The 20,905-nt window shown below is 46.8% G+C and overlaps 1 protein-coding gene across 1 annotated transcript; it reads right to left on the bottom strand.

The window, feature by feature from the left end:
* Positions 1-2,898: 2,898 nt before the first annotated feature.
* Positions 2,899-17,026, bottom strand: LOC125940259 (uncharacterized). Its single transcript, XM_049656202.1, has 2 exons — positions 16,760-17,026; positions 2,899-6,023 (listed from the first exon to the last, which is right to left on the bottom strand). Exon 2 carries the CDS (start codon positions 5,924-5,926, stop codon positions 4,229-4,231), a length of 1,698 nt encoding a protein of 565 aa, XP_049512159.1. The 5' UTR covers positions 5,927-6,023; positions 16,760-17,026; the 3' UTR covers positions 2,899-4,228.
* Between the last annotated feature and the right edge of the window lie 3,879 nt (positions 17,027-20,905).

Raw genomic sequence — 20,905 nt, forward strand, 5'->3', positions numbered from 1 at the left:
CAGTCTATACTTGTGTCCACTGCAGGACGAAGGCCTCTCCCTGCGATCTACAATTACCCCTGTCTTGCGCTATCTGATTCCAACTTGCGCCTGCATATTTCCTAACTTCATCACTCGAACTAGTTTTCTGCCATCCTCGACTGCGCTTCCCTTCTCTTGGTGTGCAGTCTGTAATTCTAATGGCCCACCGGTTATCCATCGTATACGCATTACATGTCCTGCCCAGCTCCATTTTTTTCTCTTAATATCAATTCGAATATCGTCGCTCCCCGTTTGCTCTCTGATCCACACCGCTCTCTTCCTGTCCTGTCTCTTAACATTAGGTCTAACATTTTTCGTTCCACCGCTCTTTGTGCGGTTCTTGTTCTTGTGCTCCTTTGTTAACCTCCAAGTTTCTGCCCCATATGTTAGCACCGGTAGAATGCAATGATTGTACACTTTTCAACGACAGTGGTAAGCTCTGTCAGGATTTGGCAATGCCTGCTGTATGCACTCCAACCCAATTTTATTCTTCTGTAAATCTCCTTCGCCTCCTCAGGGTCCCCTGTGAGAAATTGGCCTAGATAAACGTACTACATTTCTCGTGGGGAACCAAGGTAGCTGTGGAATCAATATATATTTGCCAAGATATTCACGTATGCCTCCTGTACTCATTGATTATGCAATGCCTCTATGACTGCTGGTATCTCTTCTGAATCAAACGCCTTTTCATAATCTATGAAAGCCGTAGAAAGGTTGATTGTACTCCGAAGATTTCTCGATTACCTGATTGACGACATGGATATGATTCATCGTAGAATATCCCTTCCTGAATCCAGCCAGTTATCTTGGTTAACATTGAAAATTAGGCAGCTCAAAACATTGAGAATACGTTTGGGGCTTGCGTCGTATCCGCTAACTTCTGTGTGCATGCGCGGTGTCTTTAAGTGATACTGGCTGGCTGTTAAAAAAACAATCAGACAATTACCAGCCCCACATCTGTGCCAATATTACTATGATAGCATATACGGGCTACTCATTTATAAGCAACTTAGCCAAACTAATATTTTGTTGTAGCTGGACTTTAATGATATATAAAGCGCCGTTTGGTTTTCAGTACTTCGAAGTGGTCTCAATACCTCAGGCAGGACGGCGTGGAAGCCACTGCTGTATAGAGCCCCGCACGCACTTGCGGAAGTTATCCGCAGGCACCCAAATGTAGATATCTTTAGGTGGGAACTGTACACTGAGCTGTGTTTCATGGTTTCGCTCACGACTAATGAGCCTGGCAATCAGCTGCATAAAGTTTAGTGTGCCGCCTAAGACGAAATGGCTATTCGTAATGCGTTCTTCAGGGCGACGAGTTTTCTCTTCAACTTTCGGCTGTCCTCAATGGGCACACAGGACTATGTACATGTAGCTCTTGACATGAAGAAATATCGGCTACCTCCGCCTAATCAAATGTGTTGTTTTGAAGAGTGAAAGGACCACCTGGCATTTGAGGAGCACTTTATTTTGTCAATTGCATCACGTTCGTCAAATATGTTTAAAACCCAGTAGGTTAAAAGCAAGCACGAGATGCTGCACTTGGGTGTTCGCGAACACGCTTCTTGAACGCCATGTGCACAAGCGGTGCACCTTGTCTTCTGGCTTTCATATCAGTCTTTGGTTATTAACAGTGTTCCGCATTCAAGAGCGATGGGAAACTTGGTGACAAGTTCCCATGTAGTTGTCGCCTCCAGGAACGAATGGGATATCTTTTTCTCTTTGTACACGTCCACATACATCAGTTTGATCTTAAAATCAATAAAAACAGTGAGCGTGTAGGCAGCATTCACGAGAAAGCAAGAACTTGTCCCATGTGTAGTTCTAAATAAGTGCTTCTTGTGCACCATTCCGGCACAATTGCGCTGTTTGTGCCCACGTAGAAAGAATTTGCTACTTCGTGACATACTGGGGCGCACTCAGAAATTGAGTTAATTGCGCCATGAAACTGCCACCGTGTGCATTGCTTTAAGGGCGACAAGTAATATCGTAGCCATTTGATAGAACAGATGTGCTTTAGGATGAGGAAATAGTGACTAGCCTTTTCGAAAGGCTCCTGCATATGAGAACAAAGTTTACGAATGCGGACGCTCTGTGTCCTTTGTTATCTGGCAATTTCAGCAGAGGCATTGTGATGAGCTTAACCCAGACAGGCGTTCATAGCGGCACGTATTAGACTTTGTAACTGTTTCTCCGATGGCTGGAATCAACAGGCGTGCTGGTTCGTTCCCAAAGTGCCAGGCGCCGATGCTGTGGCAGAGGCAAGCTCTCTTCAGCCTCTTGTTGCCAATCGAAGCTTGATGGCGTAGTGCAAGTGACACGTTCGCAAAAGTAATCCAGACTGCCGGTTGATTTTAGAGCTGCGCGACCTGTTTTTGAATGTCGGGAAACGGGAAGATTTTCCCAAGGTGCTTGTCTCCGGTCAAGTGTGTCGTATGGCATATTTCTCGTTTCAGACTCACTCAAAGGAACTCGTGCCTCGTTGGACCCGCAACGATGGCTGGAATCAACAGGCGTGCCGGTTCGTTCCCAAAGTGCCTGGGGCCGATGCTGTGGCAGAGGCAAGCTCTCTTCAGCCTCTTGTTGCCAATCGAAGCTTGATTGCGTAGTGCAAGTGACACGTTCGCAAAAGTAATCCAGACTGCCGGTTGATTTGAGAGCTGTGCGACCTGTATTTGAATGTCGGGAAACGGGAAGGTTTTCCCAAGGTGCTTGTCTCCGGTCAAGTGTGTCATATGGCATATTTCTCGTTTCAGACTCACTCAAAGGAACGCGTGCCTCGTTGGACCCACAAGCAGGGCACTTTTCACACGTATATTGGAATTGTGGCGGACTGTTACGGGGGCGTGAGTGGGGGTAGAAACAGTTCGTGTGTCTGTATTTGACTGCGGGCTCACTTGAATCATTTGACGAGCGTATCTCAAGCCCAAAGAACGAACGCCAGTCTGAATAAGAGAACGGGGACTGACATTGCAGAGATGCTTGCTGGGAGAGTTCAGTTTCCCATGATGTGCCATTAGTGCAAGGCTGGCTGAAGTGGTCTTGCCTACAGTAAGACTTGCTAGCAGTGACGCATCTCTCCGAATATGGCGCCCAAGGTGGACTGCTGCGATGGTCAGGTTTCCATAGATCAACATCCCTTGAAGAATTGGAGGCTTGAGCCTGGTAAACAGAACGACGCTGACCATCAAGTTCCCAAGATGTGCTGCCGCTGCTTGATGGGAATAGCGTAGGACTCACCCGAGGTTCCGACTCCTGTCTGCCTATTCCCCACTCCCAGTTGTTGGCTTCCTGGTGCTTACAAGATTTCCCAAAATTTTCTTCCTCTGTGTCGTTCCCGAAAACGACCCAACCTTCCCTTTCCCATGCGTCTTGGCAGGTGTCCTGGCTATTGCCTCGACACTTTTCTGGTGCTGTCGGGAGTTTTCGGGTAGCAGCCAGAATGTCACGGACATGAACTGGCAGAGTCCCAACAACAGTACTTTTCTCAGTCCCTTGTTTTCTTTCCCATTCTTTATGATATACTTGCGCTTCACCGGGTTCTTGGTGATCAGGCGGTGAGGTTGAATATGGCCACCGTTTGGTTACGACGAAATTAGATAACCAGTCATTCTCTTGACGTTCGGGTTTTATTCTCGAAACGATCAGTTCCGTCCAGTGCATATATTTCATCACTACGCGTTCGGACCTCGTCGCATCGTCGCCAATAGATTTTTTATTCATTCGCATAACATTCTGCCGTCTTCCGACGTCCAGACATCCTGCAGCATGCGACCTTTGTATCAGCTCAGTGCCGTCGTTGCACAACACTTGGCTCAGTTCCGAAAGATGTACTGGGAATAACTGTCCCCACGCCGTCGTGGCAACCGCCAAGGTCATCCGTGCATTTGTGGAACCAGCTGCGATAGAGTAATTTGATGTATTCCCTATTTCTGAGTCGTTTTCATTCTCGAATGCCACCTGTGCGACATATGGTGAGTTTGTTCGGGCTGACATCTCATTTGGTGTAGGCTCTTTCTTAGTTGCTGCTGCTGTTTTGTTTCCGGATGCTTTCATTTCCATAGAACTCTCTATAGATTTCGATAGATCAATCTGTGCTGATGACTCCTCATTTAGTGCACTTCCTTCTCTTGAAAGTTCTCCATTGTTTTTTGATGCCTTTTCTCTCACAGATAGCGTTAAATAATTTTGTGCTGATGACTCTTCAATCGGCAAACACTGTTCCTGTGACGCAGCTTGTTTGTTGTCCGATACCTTCTTTCCTGGAGATTGCACGGTCTTTCCCCCCAGATAGGTGCACTTGACGGAGGTGTCTTCGTGGTTTTCTTTCGGTGACGGTGGCACGAAGCTTCAGTTTCGTGTTTCCCGCAATAGCCGCCTCAGCGTTTTCGTTCACGACCATGGCTTTGGATGGTGCCCTGTACTGGAAGAATTCATTATTGTACGCTGCGATGCTCACATCCGGCTTCGATCTTTCTACGATTCCTGAAGTTTCCGCACATTCTCTTAACTCAGTGACTGGCGAACAACATTTTACAGATGTCAATGGTATGCTTCCACGACGGAGGTCATTATCTTCAACTTTTTGGTGGGAATTCGTTACTTCTCTCTTCGCTGGATTTGCGTAATACACATTTTGTTCGCCGATTCGCAAGGAGCGATGAAGAGCATGGTTATCTGCCTCCGTTACCCTAGGTGGTGATAACCAAGTTCTGTTACATGCAGATTTTCCTGCACTTGCTTGTTCCTGTGAATTTCTTTCCTTTATTAACGAAGGTGTGCTGGTAAGGCAGAAGTCATGTTCGCTATGTAATTCACAGTTCAGCTCTTTCCTGGAGAATGTTTTTGAAGTGGGCTTGTAGTCACTGAGAGGCTTTGGGCTCGGACACCGCGCTGCGCATTTTTGACCTCCATTTTCTGTGAGCTGAAGCGACGACTCGGATTCGAATGGCTTGATTTCTTGTTTTGACTTTGACACGCCGACCAGCTGTTCTGGCATGACAGAAGCTTCCAATGTCATCTTAATGAACTGGCGCCTAAGTTCAGGTGGCCATTCTATTGCGTCCCACGTCTTATCCAGCAGCTCGTCTATGATCTCCAGCATCTGACATGTGGTTGCTTCGGGCACTCCCAGCAACAACTTGCTATCACTGAGACGCTCGTTATGCAATCTTGATTCAATGTCTGACGCTGGCCGTTGTATTCCTTTGTCCGCATGATGGTTTTCAGTCAAGGTAGTTCCACTGGAGGACATTCGCACTAGTCGACATAACCGGTCGGGATATACTGCTCGGCGTATTCCGTACAATTCGTGATTCGGCTGGGTCGGTAAGCGAGAGGCATACCTTTCGCGACGCTGCCATCGAAGTAGGCGCTGCGCTCGACTCCAACCATTGCCGTCTGCCCACTCGGAAGCCCCGTAGGAAGGTATGAAAAAAAGCCCCCGTTTCCAAGTTTGGATGCTCAGAATCAAACCGTACCAAGCTTCGCAGAACTCCTCGTGAGATGTTGGAGGAGAAGAGCATGAATGCTGATGATAGTTCGTCCAAATTAACCTATTCGGGTTGGCCTTGTGATGATCCGATTGCGTAGTTGGCACGAATCCCCAGCCTGGAGGCACTGTACTTTGTTCTTGTCGTGCTAACTGTCCTTCAGATGGCCGTTCGGTGGGCTCCGATTGCAACGTACTTGGCGTTACTTCGGTGAGAGATGTAACTGCTGTTGAAGCACTGGACGCAGCCATCGCAGAGAAACACTGAGCTTTCAATGCCTCAAACAAATTGGGCAATAGCGCATTGCGCCGTGATAACACAACTTCATCTATGAAATCCGGAAGTGCGGCTGCGCAGCAGGATAGAAGTTCACGATCCCGTCGTTTCTGCTCGTCAGCTTTTCCTTCCATGCCAGTATAGGAAGAAAGCTCAGTTCTTTGGACGTGCTCTGTTTGGCCAGCTCTGTGTAAATCAGCACGTCATGGCCAAAGGAATGACGAGATGGCCCTGTAAAGATAAAGTACAGGGTGTTAATAAGCAGCTTGTATAACAAATGCATTTGGAAATGCGATAAGAGCGTAGCGCATCGAGAATAAGACGTAGGAAGCTCTACTGCAGCATGGCAGAGAGCTTGATATGTCATTGAAACATTTATTAAGAAAAAAAAATTTAAGAGTATGGCTTACATGCACGAAGGGAGCGTGAAAAGAATGGATGATTAGCAAATGTCAATACGAAAACTTCATTCCGCACGCTCGCAGCGCGCACTGCGCGCATTGGACTTGAGAGCTTCTCTGAACTACAATGATCGTTTTACAAGAAGGTTTCAAGAAAAATAAAATGTCGAAATAGGCGAGTAAAAATGTTTTTAAAACATTACAACCATACTTGTTAGTGCGGCCAGGTGGGCACTCAAAAAGGCAAGTTTCACAGCGCCAGTTTTCACACATGATAGAACTTGATCATTCAAGAAGTTTATATCTAGAGTGAATGCAGGCATGCTAGAGCATCATGTGCAGGCAAATTTAGAAGGCCTGGGTCAGTTATGGTATCAATGAAATTCGCCAAACGGCCATTTTCAAGCTGCCAGTATGGAGGCGCTATATATGAAACGATTGCAAAGACGTACCACTGCTCTGGCAGAATCAATGGTAGTAGCAATTCACTATTTGTAGAGAATGGAGTCCACGTTGTAGGCATTTCGTTGTTTAACGGATGCACACCGATGGGAAGGCTGGCTACAATAGAGCTGGATATGCACAATTAATACATGTGCACACTAATAAATACGCATGCACAAGCCACAAACACACGAATATAATAAGTGTACTTGTGCCAAAACGTCGAAGATTGTATAGGGTAGTTATAAACCCTCAAGAAAATTACTTGTACGAGCGTTCGAAAGCTTTAAAAGCAGATAGTTAGGAAGCAAGCAGGAAGTTTGCAACAATGTGTGGAAAGAATTAAACCCACGACCAACGTGAAATTCTGAGGCAATGGGAAGCATTTTATGCACGATTGGCATGGAAAGTTTAAAAAGCGTCAGCTGGTTACAGATTTTGGTTTAACTAGCCTACGTCATACGGCCGTTATCAGCATTCTCAGTGTCCAGAGGAGACTAAGTCACACAAAGTTTATGTTTGGTGGAAATGAGGTATTATATGAGTATTGAGTAGCAAATCTAAAGTTTCTGGCCATAATTAGAAGCGTTGCGAATAACTACTCAACCTTCGTTTCCTTGCCATTTTCATGAGTATATATATACAAGGTTCGCTGTACGTTTCCCCCGCTGTACACAACGGTGAATAGGCGCGCGAAGTTAAAACACGTGGATCAAGTGCAGCTCTCGTAAAAGAAATTAAAATAAAGCAGGTGCTTAAAATCGTTATATACGGATATTTTACGCTACATGTTTCCCAGGGTGCCGGAAAAATTAGACTACATCAAGATTAAATGTGGCGGAAATGAGGGAAGTCTAATGGCAAAGTGTAGAAAACTTACAATTTAGCCTTTTTTTAATAGCGCTGTCAATAATTACTTGTTTTAATTGATTATATGAGGGTGGTACTAGTATATTTCCCTAGTGTCCTTGGTGAACTTACCCGAGGCAGTTCTTTATATTTGGTTATATTTACAAACCGGTTATTGGTAACGTCTAGGCGAAATTCAAGGTGTGCGGAAATGTACACTATACGGTCTCAACAGTAAATTACACACGCAAGACATCCTGAGAGTTAAATGTGCTTTACGAACAGGGCAGAATTTAGTCCGCTTCTTTGCTTATATGCGGCACATGCTGCAGTTAATGCGCATCTGCTCAGCAGATATCCCAATAACAGGTGCCGCTTTCGAGGTGCCCGTCAGTATAATGCGCTTCGAAATAAACTGGCACCTTCCCGTTAAGATTCCCTTAAAGGGACACGAAAGAGAAACCGGAAGTTCAGCTGGAATAAAAGAGGGACCTTCAGGAATGCATGCGGTGTTTGTTGGGTGCAAAAATATGAGTTATTAGTGGAGAAATTCGCAAACAAAGAACAAATATCTTTTCCTCAATTTCTCTCACCCCAGATTCGGCGCTTAAGCAGTGTCATTACGGATTTCATTGCTCTCAGCGAATAAGAGCACTCCTTGATATGTCACCGCTTGCGTAAACGGCCGAGGCGCTGGCTGCATCATATATAGGCTGCATGGTCGCTGCGTTTGCGTTCGCTGTGACTTTTGCTTAGGTGTTCTGTGGCTGCGATGCAATGGATACCTTTGCTGACGCTGAACCTTGCAACGAAGAGCTCACCAGGGAAGCAGGACTGCATTTCAGCGACTTCAGTGAAACGGAGCGCAACATGATCCTTCGTGCTCGCGCGGCAGGTGTTTCCGCGTACGACGGTGAGCCGCCGGCCGCGCCGACGGAAAGCGAAGCCTCGTTTTCGTCGACGCAAGGCGAGGCGTCTGGTCCGCCAGGCGACGATGTTCCCGACAGAACAAGCAGCAGAAATTCGCGCGCGTGCTCAATGTAGTTTTTCGTGGCTCTTTAGTGACATTCAGCACTCACCGAGCCGCCAGTTTGCTGCTGCAGGGGCACCAGTAGGGGATTTGATAAAGGCGACATTGAAGTAAGAGCTCCTCGAGAAAGGACTGGCCTCCGGTGCACACCAAATAAGAGACTTGCCGAGGGTAGGATTATATACATAATCCGAGGGCGAGAAATGCAGAGAGCACACCATCGGTTTCTCTGGCTCTTTTGCCGTTTTATCAACGGCAGAGCACTAGCTATTACGAACGCCGGGGCTCGTCGCGCGGCCACACATGAAAAGAGACAGTCGGGTCAACACTGCCGCTGCCCCTGAGCAAGCGCCTTGGGCCGTTTATACAGCCCTCAACATACACACACGAGGCATTTTCTGGCTGTTTCCCTCGACGTCAACGTTTTTCGAGCCACGCAACACGCAACCAAACAGTGCAGCACTGTAGAGCGGAAGGGGCGCGAGCGATGATGCATGGAGCAAAAACGAAAACTACGAAACTATCACCACCACATGTAACTGCCCCGCCATTTTTTCTGATTACTTTTTTGATTTTGCGCTAAACTTGTACTTCATCGCTTGAAACGGCTTAAAAAGTTGGCAAATGTTGTTTATGTACGTTTAACTTAAGGTGTATTTCATTTTGTGTTTTATTAATAGCTATTCAGCGACAACTATTCAGTCCTATTCAGCAACAATGGAGACGAATTACAACAAATGATTGAGGACCTTAATCGAGAAAGTACAAGAATTGGGTTGAAGATGAATATGTAGAAGACAAAGATAATGTTCAAAAGCCTGGCAAGGTAACAAGAATTCAGGATCGCCAGTCAGCCTCTAGAGTCTGTAAATGATTACGTTTATCTAGGTGAATTACTCACAGGGGACCCTGATCACGAGAAAAATTTACAGAATAAAATTGGGTTGGAGTGCATACGGCAGGCATTGCCAAATCCTGACTGGGAGCGTACCACTGTCACTGAAAAGAAAAGTGCACCATCATTGCGTTCTTCTGGTGCTAACATATGGGGCAGAAACTTGGAGGTTAACAAAGAAGCTCGAGAACAAGTTAAGGACCGCACAAATAGCGATGGAACGAAAAATCTTAGGAGTAACGTTAAGACAGGAAGAGAGCGGTGTGGATTAGAGAACAAACGGGGATAGCCGATATTCTAGGGGACATTACGCGAAAGAAATGGAGCTGGGCAGGCCATGTAATGCGTAGGATGGATAACCGGTGGACCATTAGGGTTACAGAATGGATACCAAGAGGAGGGAAGCGCAGTCGACGACGGCAGAAAACCAGGTGGGATGATACCAGTAACCAGTAAGAATGGTATCACTGTTATCGTTAAAGGATAGTATAAAATTTAAGCTCAACTTCCGGTTTCTCTTCAGTGTCTAACGAAAAGCGCGCCTTCAGAGCGTTCTAGGTCACTCGAAAGCGAACAGCCGAAGGTATACTGTCGTGAGCAAGTGTAAGGTGCGTCTGGTCGGACTGTCAAACTAAAGCTCTTGCATATGCTTGCTTTCATTGGTAATTAGCAAAATTCTCCTACGCGCCTCGTCTCCTTCGCAGTGTCGTCCGTCATGCGCTAACTCACGCGTACTCAGCGGAGCGTAGACTAATTCGGGTCGTCCACCACGTTTCCATTTCACAATAGATAACTCAGAAAACAAAGAAAAAAATGAAATTTTTAAGATGAATCTGACGAAGATAATGCTGCTAAGCCAGAACCCATTTTTCTGCTAGCGGTGGTCAGCAAAAAATGCGCGGATTGTGTATTATCTCGCAGCATTATTTTCAGCGATAGGCATGCAGGTGAAACGTTTGTCTAACCGTGCTGTTTGGCCTCAAGTACGTCGGACCACGCAATGTAGAACATGGCGGACAGAAACAGCTACCAGCTGGAAATCCAGCACCAATGAATTGGATGCGACAGCGGTATTGCAAAGGTTTTTGCTACTTAGCTTTAAAAGATGAATTTATGGCAAACTGCACCACCGCACAAGCTTTTCCGCTGTCGAGACCGGGGCTGCGTGCATGCCTGTGCTACATTACTCGCGGGCAGGGTCATTGCATTTATCCTAAGCATAGAGCTGCCTCTTTCTCAGTTTTTCGCAGGCCACCACCACCTGCATGCCTGTTGCCTTAACGCTCTGTTGCGTCAGGGTATATTGCGCGCTGGCTTCTACACATAAGGCGCCACTACCTGCGAGATCCTGCAGTGGCGTAAGTGCCGTGACCGGCAGCAGCAGCTGACGTAGGACTCGCGCGGCACTTCGGAAAGAGCTAGCAGTCATGGCGGCGAGTAATCAAGGGTGCATGTTTGCACTGCGTGGGTCTCAACATCCTACGAGCTAAAATGGAGAGTAAGTATTGGTGGCTTGGTGATACACTTCGGCATAGTCCAATCTCGCGCTCACCGGGGTTCGTTATACCTTTACTCACGAGAGTGAATATTAGAAAATACGATGACATGGTTTCGTTGCGCAGAATCGATAGATTAGGATAGTATTGCACGGAAGCACGAAAAGAAACGCCTGAAGGTTCACAAGCAGTAGAGTTATGGAATGGACAAAACCGACGGAATGTTAACGATTCTGGTGCTACAGGTCATAGCAACTTGAATCTGAACGTAACATGGTGCTGCGTGGAGTGCGCTTGTCCTAGACAGACACAGCAAAGGACGGCGATTATATTTTCAATGCCCCAAGTAAGCACTGGTCTAGGCCGGATGCTTTCCGTTTGACAAACCGCGCAGCGAACTTTATGCAATATGAGCATTGCGGATGCAGACACCAATTGTCGACTGAAAAATGAACTTTTTTTGTTGAAGTGAATGTCGGCATACCCACGAAATACGCACCAGCAAGGCATATTTTCGCTTCAGAAGGGAGTTTGCAAGAAGAAAGGGTCGAGCAGTCACGCTCCTTCAGAATAATAACTGGTGAAAATGAAAAATAAATGTCACAGTTTCGCCCTAAGGGCGAAGCGATGAATGCGATAGCAACACAGCAATGTCATACGAAGTAAGGTGAGCGGCTTTGGTAGCAATTTGAATTGTAGTAAACATGAGCTGGATTAAGTAAGCAGGTGTGCTGCGGCGTAAGTAGACCGACATGAAGAGAGACTCGATGACCACGAGAAGGCGCGTGTGAAACGGTGGTGTTGATGAGAAGCGCTTACCGTGGGCAGCGCGTGCGAAGGGACACACCTGTAGTGCTGCACTGCCGATCTGGGCAGCATTGCATGTGTAGCGTGCGTTGGAAAATGTGGCCCGACTATTACTAACTGAATGAACAAGCGTGGTGTGAGCGCGCACAAACAAACATGAATAGATCACACTGAATGACTGCAGCCAACGACTGTCAAAACGCTGGCAGCGGGCGAAGGTACGTGCGGTCTATCGCTTCAACGGAAACTGAGCGGCGAATGCGCATAAAGGTCAGAGCCGTGTGGAGATAAGAGACGGTGCGGTCGAACGAGCGACGAGCGCGGTTGTTGGCAGAGAAGTGCCGCTGAAAAGTGAATAAAAATTGTATTCTGCCAACGGTTCCATAACACTCCTAGAAATCCAATAATGTTCAACGAGCGAACGTGACCGAGGTTCTGCAAGCCGCTCTAAAGAAGTCATGCGATCAACTAATCGAAGAAAACTTCATAAACTAGTCATATCACCTCATATCACTCCGGATTAACTTTGGACACCTGGTGTTTTTTAAAGTGCACCCAATGTATTTCACCCCCAACAAAATGCAGCACCCGTGGCCGGGATTTGAACTCGTGCCCTCGGGCTTACTAGCAGAACGCCAAGACCCCCAAGCCACCACGGCGGGTAGCAGCAGTTTTGCACGAGCATGGTTGTTGCTCTAAACAAACCATGCATTTGCGCATCGCAAATCCACTGCAAATGAATGTTTTATTCTGAGCCAAATTAAATGCATCACTCTAGCAAACTTCTCTTAAAGAAAAATAGTTTATTCCTTTCGTGCAAGGCTATAGGACTAACTGAAGAGACAAATGGTTTCTCTGAAACGGAAAAGTTTAACCAACTCTATGCATTTCAGGACGGCTGAAGTTGAAGAAACCGCCGGCCCTTCACTTGCTGTTTGAAAACAAAAGGTTTGCTCATCCACGTAGACGATGTGGTACTGCAAGCGGAATTTGTTATTTTAACGCAGGCATGACGAGCCAGAAACTAGCAGACGACACGAGGCCACGCCTTCAGGCAAAGGGTCAGTATACTAGCTGTATAGGGAAAAGCTGGGCGAAAAATAGTTTCAACTGAAGACGCTGCCATGTTGCTGCCTCTCATTTTCGTAACGCCAAACAGAATGAAAATATGATGCGAAAACAAGCATTTACACGGAGCACATGCGCATAGGACAATGTGCAATGCTCATTCCGCACATTTTTAAGAAAGTTCCGATGGATATTTATTATTTTTATTTATAAGTTACGGTAGGGCGGCTAGAATGGGGAGGTGTGAATACCGGCGGCGCAAACGTTACCCCCCAGCGCTCCGATGCCGCGGGGCGGCGCTGTTGACCGAGGTGCGTTAAGGCACGCAGCCGAAATGAGCGCATCGCCAGCCTCGGGTATCGAGCGCTTTCTGCGAGCGTCAAGGAATACGTCTTTATCATGAAATCAACGTTTTATCAGCCCACATCATTACTCCTGTGAGATTTTACGGGCCCAGTTCGCATTGCATCGATAGATTCAAAAGCATTTTCCCCCCTCAGAATCATAGAGGCTGAGGGGGTGGGGGGGGGGGGGGGGCTTTGGCACAATTTCGACCACTTCGTGTTCTTTAACGCGCACTGACATCTCACGGCACACGAACGCCTTGCATTTCGACTCTCAAAATGCGACCGTCATCCTCGAGATCAGCAGTAATCTTCCTATGCGTGCCGTCATCTGCAATCATTAGCTGGCTACTTCTCGACGTACAAACCACTTTTTGCAAGCGCTTGCAGGCCTGTAGCATATCCTTTCGACCCTCAAATAAGCAATTTCCTATGATTGCAGACAGCAACAGATGTGGTCATGAAATCGTTTATTTAAGTGAGGAATTATGGAACAATTTGATCTACAACCCGCAAGATTTCAGTGTTCCTAGTTTATTCTCACTGCCCTGCTGATTGACACCTTTAAGCAAAAAATGAATCCGTCTGACGTAATAATAACGTACAACTGATGCTATCAGGGCAGCAGAATGCTCTAGATAACCAATGTTTGGCACATCAATTGATCAAAACTCTGCCACAGCTTTGGCATGAAAACGTGTACGTTAGACGGAATGCACAAGTGAGTTTGTTTTCAAGGGCATTGACCAGCTTGTAGACTGATTAATCTAATGGATATACAATGCCCCCAAGGTCCCTTCTGTTTTTTAGATTCCACAACAGTGTCCTTGTGAAGCTGCCCAGCCAAGTAGATGCTACAGCTGGCAAGTCCTTCTCCAATGAAGAACACTGTCATTTTGGTTAACACAACATTTCGTTCATTGCAAACTCTGCAGTCTGGTAACGAGCAATGTTGTTTTGTTTAAACTTCTGCAGTGACCACAGTTCCGAAGGTCGCTTAAGCTCGAAAATGAACAATTCTTCTGCGTCTGGATTGGGCATTCCATCCCGCTGTATATTTGCATGCCCACCGCCACGTCTGCCGGTGGGCATGCATTGCCCCGTCTTGTCAATAGACAAGCGCCAGTTCTCTTGTAAGGTAATAATAATAATAATAATAATAATAATAATAATAATAATAATAATAATAATAATAATAATAATAATAATAATAATAATAATAATACTTTATTCGTACTAGTCCAGGCATTCATGGTCACAGAAGTCGGAACTGCCTATACCGGAGTGGCTTGCGTGCCGAACCTGGGACCCGTGGAGTGTGCGAGACATATCTTCTTTTTCTTTCTTTCGTCAGAGTCCTGCTAATGTATTTTGGCATGTTCGGAAGTACTGTGCGCATGGTATCTTCTGAGAGGGTAGGAATGCGACTTGGTATCAAGACTGCAATTCCATTAATAATGTCGCGAACTATAAACTAAAGGAAAAAAATGACGGTGGGGATCAGATTGAGCTAGCGTGAAAGGACTCGTGAATAATACTAGGATGGCAATGCCGCGACGATGCTGTGCAACGCGCTATGTATCGTGCGAAGCACGTCAAAACGGGCAACGAGACCAACTGACGGCGAAGGCACGGAGGCGAGGCCGGCAGGCCGGCGCGGCTAAGCTTACCGCGCCGCGAGCGACAGCGCCACATTTCCCCTGGTGGCATCGGTGCGCAAGGGGGTCACGCGCGCCCGAAAGAAAGCACCGCCGGTATTCACACCTACCCATTCTAGCCACCCTAGTTACGGTGCGTGAAAAGGTAAGTACGTTTGAAGGCACCCGAACTAGATTGCACAATCATACCGAAGGAGGCTCGGGATCGAGTTGACTGTGCCTGTGGTCTCAATCGCATCTTTCAATCTGCGCGTCTGCACAACGTAGCACCATGGCGGTGGCTTTGTGGTTATCGATTTCAATGTGTGGCCACTATGTGGGGCTTTGCCTCTATCAGTTGGTTATGCAAACTGTGCCTTCAGGCATCACTGCGCCTGAGTGGGTTTGCTTCAATTAGTGGCCCCGCTTGCTGCACCGGCGCTTCGCAGAATGACCGCAAGTGCGCGTGTTCATTCTTTCTTTGCTCAGCTCATAGCTGTACACGCCCTCACCCACATGCTAAAAACGATAGCCAGAGAGGAAGGCGTCACGGTGGCATGACCAGCACCAAACAAGGCTGATTCAATGTGAGCAAGAGTCAGCATTACCCAGTAAAATAACCAATGCACAGACAACCACAAAAAAAAGTACACTGCCCGCTGGAAAGGGAGTGATCTACGATAGTATTTTATGATGTGGACAACAATACACCGGACCGACAGGCAGGTGTCTAAATGGGCATATAACGTGCAGAATTTTCAGAAGTCACCCGCGCCGGGCATCTAATTTCCTCAACGTAATTGCTATATTGCACCGTACAATTTCATGACATCACGGATTTAAAAAGACGCCCCAATGAGAAATTTGCATTTTTCTGAATCCTTGCTGATGCGCAAAATGTTAACAGCCATGACCATGACGAGAGCGGGTAATCATGAATCAGTGCACCGTGTTCTGCAGACAGAAAATAAAAAAAGCAACCTGCGGAATACCGTTCTATCACTTTAGCAAACTGAATATCGGCATGCCCGCACAAGGCACTTAATTTGTTGCTTTGTGCTATAGTGTATAAGAACTAATATTAGCCGTCCAGATGCTAGTCTAGCGGCGTGTAGTCTTCACTACTGTTCATGTCAGTGCTTTTTGCTGCAAACGATTCGCTCCATGTGCAACCAACGAGCTCACGCAAACACTATTTTCACCAAAGGTTCTTTAAGGTGCACACACAGCATGGCACGCTAGTGCTTTTGTAGACCCCCTCCACTGGAACGGGGCGTCCCTAGCAAATGTAATTGAGCCCGCGACCTCGCGCTCAGCATCAGGGCGCCGTAAGCACTATAGAGGTCTGTTCGATTGGCCTACCCCTGCTGAACCAGTTCACGAGGTGCTGCACCCTACACCATTCGTTTCAGCGGTGCAGCAATGGAGCCAGCTGAACCACGCCGTTCGTTTCGAAAGGTGCAGGAACGGAGCAGGGCTGCACCCTCTCTGCTGTCGGTGCTAACGCGGGATTCTAAAACGGCGCAAGCGCAGATTGTTTTTGTAACGCGTCTGATGTGCTAACGCAAGTGTGGGGTGTAATAAAGCCTCAGAAGCCGAACAATAAAGACATAACACGGCACCACATCTGAACATCGGCATTAACTTCGAGTGCCGCGTTGTGCCTGCGTCAAAGAAATCGAGCTGCACGATTTCCAAACTTCTCGGGCATCATCGTCAAATGGTTCAGCGCTGGCAGGCGAATCGAACGAATTTATGCCACGGCGGTTGGTACAAGTTTATTATTGAAATTCTAGAATAACTTGAATTCGATAGGGTGTGCTGCTTTGTTTTACATAACAAGCATTCGAAGGTTTAACGTGGAAGAAGCGGCCATCGAGGGGCAAAATTGTCATTTCTGCCAAGACACCCAAATGAAGCAACGGTTTAAGCTGGAAAACCTGCTACCTTTGTCATCCCACAATTAAAAAAAAAAGAAAAAAAGAAAGATGCTTACCAAACAGAAGTGGTGAACCAGGGAGCCTTGCTGTGCCAATGAAAGTATGTTTCCATCCACCCTGACAGGTCGCTGGGCGCCACTCTCGCACGAACCACACGGTCCTTCGGCTCCTGCGTTCCCGCTGAGAGTAATCGGGCATTTGATTAAAAAAATGCGACAGCGGATGTTCCTGGTGACGATATCACAATATGCTATCCGCGTATGATTGGTTGCGAATGCGACGTGTGCTGCCCCCTGAGCTCGACACCATTTCAAGGTTTACTAGATCGATAAAAGAATGTTTGTCGTTGCCGCGTGCGTTGCCAGGCATGTTCCATGAGGAACCAGCGCTGACCAGGAGGCGCTACGGCAGTTTGGATGTGCAACCGAAATATGCTGACACCATCAGATAGGGAGGCCCCGAAAATGGTACATTTTGCATGATAACAGACGCGCACCCGTATCAGCGTTTGCTTTAGCTCTATGCATCCAGTCAAGCTCTGGCCATACGGCCATACCCATGCGCGCTGTAGAAGCGCATGCGCTCATACGTTCTAGCACGCCGGTTCCCAGTCAGGCCAGAATGTGGACACATGTACTACCTCAAGATGAGCGGTGAAATTGACGACGCGAAATCTCAGCATGTGCTGCCGAAAACTGTTTCCATCGCTCGCTAGGCTGTGTGTTGCGGCGCTGCTGGTGGCATGCGAAGATTCAGCGCTGGTTGCCCATAAGTTTAGTACCGCCACATTGTAGCAGACTGACGCCAAAGGCGTATATAGGAGGTGAAGTATCCTACGTGTTCGAAGAACGAAACACTCGTACTTTGACCAAAATTTGCTGCGCATTACGTAACAGAGATAACCGCTGGAAATTGGGGATGCCGGCATATTATCGATAAAAGTGCGCAATGCCTTCGGATATAGTTTTCCGAAATTAGAACAGGTAAGAGATTGAGTAGATGAGCCGATTATATTGTGTAGTCTAGCACGCATTCAAGCAGTTTTCATGTTTTTGTTGTTTTTGTAATGTAATGCATATGATGACTTTGAATGCCACCTCAGCCGTTAGCTCTGGAAGAATGTGTGCTACTCAGGGTATTATAGTTTCATCGTAATAAGTACAGCGCAAAGCTTAATATACACCACACAAACGTGAGAACAATGTCGCAAATGCTAGTTTTTTACATTTATGTTCCTGCTATGCTTCCATCAACGCTTCTTATCGCGGTTTCAGTGCTTGGGAAATTATGTCATCGTCGGCATATTCCGGTTCACCAAAATTACGCTCATGTACCTTGGTCATCTTATCGTTGTGGTAAGGTTCAGGGAAGCCTTCTGACTAATTAGATCATATGCCAGGCTGCACGTATGCTGGTCTCATTAGTAAGACAACGGCGTGTAGGGTGTCATTCACCTCAACGGGCAGTAAGGAGCAGTGTTCTGCAGGCTCATCGCTATACATTTATTCGTGACGCTGAACATTTTTTTATACATAAGATGATAATTTTAGAGATGCTTCGGTTTTCGCTCTTCCTCATACTGTTTCGTGTTTGTTGATAGGGTTATTTGTTCAAGCAAATGAATGAGTGATGATCATGATGACTGATTATTTCTAATGGAATTTCTTTTGAAATGGGGTGGCGAAAAAATTGGAGGACGCTTAAGCTTCGCCTTTAAGAGTGGAACGTGACAACGTTATTGGGACCTATTCGCATCGCATCGTTCGCATACGGCAAGTAGGCTTCGTTCACTGCAACACTGAACGTGAGAAAGCCAGCTTACAAAGACCAAGCTTACGCCAATCCCCTTAAAGTCGGCTTCACTTTAAACTTAAATGCATTGCTGGAAAGACGTTTTCCCCGGGGCAATATAAGTGGTCTTATATTAAAATGTGAAGGCCCTAGCACCTTTCTTTATAATTTTATTCATTATTTGCTATTGCCCCGACGCGCGCAGGTCTGGTAGAAATGCTGGAAAAGGGGTTTGTGTTGGAGTTTCCTCGTAGCAGAATTACGTTTTCTCGTGCATTCAAATTACAATCGGATGCCGATTGGTAAACAATCGGACGGCGCATCTGACGCCGATAAAGTCGTACTTTACCATTTTTCTGACGGATTTCACTGTGAGAAATTCAATTTTTGTTGACGAAAATCTTGCACCACGTGGAGGGCCTGCGCGGTCGATGTGGTTGGATGATTTTCTCCGCCACCCGCGATCACACGCCGGTTGCCGACGCCGGATTTTCTTCGACACGGGGCCCTAAACGCTATCGCGTTAAAACAGTCATCTAGCCAGCTTGAGCTAGCCTGCAGATTTTGCTACATGTATTGTAGCGAAGCATTTTGCCTATTTTTGCTTTACATTATTTCTTTTCCTTAAAACGTGTATCTCTTGATCGTAAAGATGGCTTTGCACGTAGAGTAAATAAAGATTTCGGCTCCATCTCTTGCCTGCTTTGGCATGGTGACATTATATAGTGCCTAGAAGTGTATTCTAGGCACTATAGTGACATCAACAACTGGAGCCCCCTAGCTGCCACGAGTGATAACACGTATGATGTCTGAGAACGCTGTTGTTCACCACTGACTAGTAAATGGAGCCATCAAAATAAAATATCTGAAAGAAACAAATTTCCCACGCCTAGTACCAGATACAAATATTAAACTCGTCACAAATGAACCTTTCCAGAAATGTGCGCGCACTATCAGCGGCGTCCGCAAACGCTCCCTCAGCTGGTGGTTAGGCGCAAGGCATTGTGGGAGAATGGAGAGCCACGCCGAGCGCTGTTTCCCAGGGCGCAGGCAAAACGAACAGGCTAGTCTCCGGCGACGGCGGCGGCCGGCGCTCCGACTTCCCATACATGCATTTATGGAGAGGTGCATTGCGTGAAAACTGGAAGTTTGGTTGTCTGTGGGTGGAAACTGTGAAAGTTTAGAGGCCGACCCCCTCCTTCACTGATCCAGCCCCCCCCCCCCCCCCCCCCCCGCTCGCATTCTGTGTAGTCGAAAACAATTCGTGAAGCAACTATGGCATACTCGTACATTGGTAGATGCCAAAAGTTTTGGCGCCTCGACCATGAAATTGTAATCATTTGAACTCTCTACCATGCCATCGTGTTAATGCTGGTAGTAAAGGGTAACGAACGTCGTGCAGAACGCCATCGACTAATAGGTGAAAATACGTAACAAATAGAACAAGAAAAACGCCCGAGGGCAATGGAAAGTAAGTAGACAGTCGACAATTTTAGGTTAACGTTAGCGTAATAGCGGTCGTAAGGGAAATAGCATTGCCATTCCGCAAACGAACTTTGCGGAAAGCGAGTTTTAGTTTAGCGTGATAGCGTGGTTTACGTGCGGGACGCTATTCCATTACGCTTTGAATTTCGCATACATAGTGCACCTAAGTGCTTCTATCTGTGTGTGCGTCCGAAAGGTGGGAGAGGCAGCGCAATAAAAGCCAGGAGCACGTTGCATTTGTATTTCTCATGTCCGCCGATCTGCGGCGAAACAGACAAGCACTACAATCTTTCTACCGTAGCCTCTGAAATCATCCGATCTCAGAGGCCATATGCCGTCGTCGCACCTTTTTCCCAACTTGACTGACAGGTGGCGCTGGCATCTCCAAGATTTCTCTCGTTAGGCTTTGTCGCGTTCGAAATCAGAAGTGCTCACAGAAGCTCATCAATATTATCCATAACACTGTCGTCGAAGCGGCCAGAGGCTAAGTGAAAGCCGTTTACGCAGTGATTTCCTACGAACAAAGTTAATTCTACAAGAACAACGCCAAATTCGGTTCGAAGCAGGTGACCGGGACCGCCGCCATGTTTTATGAAAACAGCGTAAGCCACGCAAAGACGGTTACGCTAAATCTGAGAAATAGACAGTTATAGTATAGCGTATGCAAAGTGTACCGTACGTTTAGTACAGCGTACGCTAAGCAGTGCTCGTTTTTACAGTTTTAGTTGCCTGCGAGATTTCCCGATCTCAGAGGCCATATGACGTCCTTGCGCCTAACTCCCGGCTTCATTGATAGGTTACGCTGACATCTAGATGGTTTCCCTCGTTAGGCTTCGTGTCGTTCGAAACGAGAAGCGATCTCGAAAACTCCACAAGACTATCCATAATAAACTGTCGTCGAAGCGACCTGAGGCTAAGCGAAAGCC

This window comes from Dermacentor silvarum, chromosome 9 (assembly GCF_013339745.2).
Source record: "Dermacentor silvarum isolate Dsil-2018 chromosome 9, BIME_Dsil_1.4, whole genome shotgun sequence".
In the NCBI taxonomy this organism is placed as follows: Eukaryota; Metazoa; Arthropoda; class Arachnida; order Ixodida; family Ixodidae; genus Dermacentor; species Dermacentor silvarum.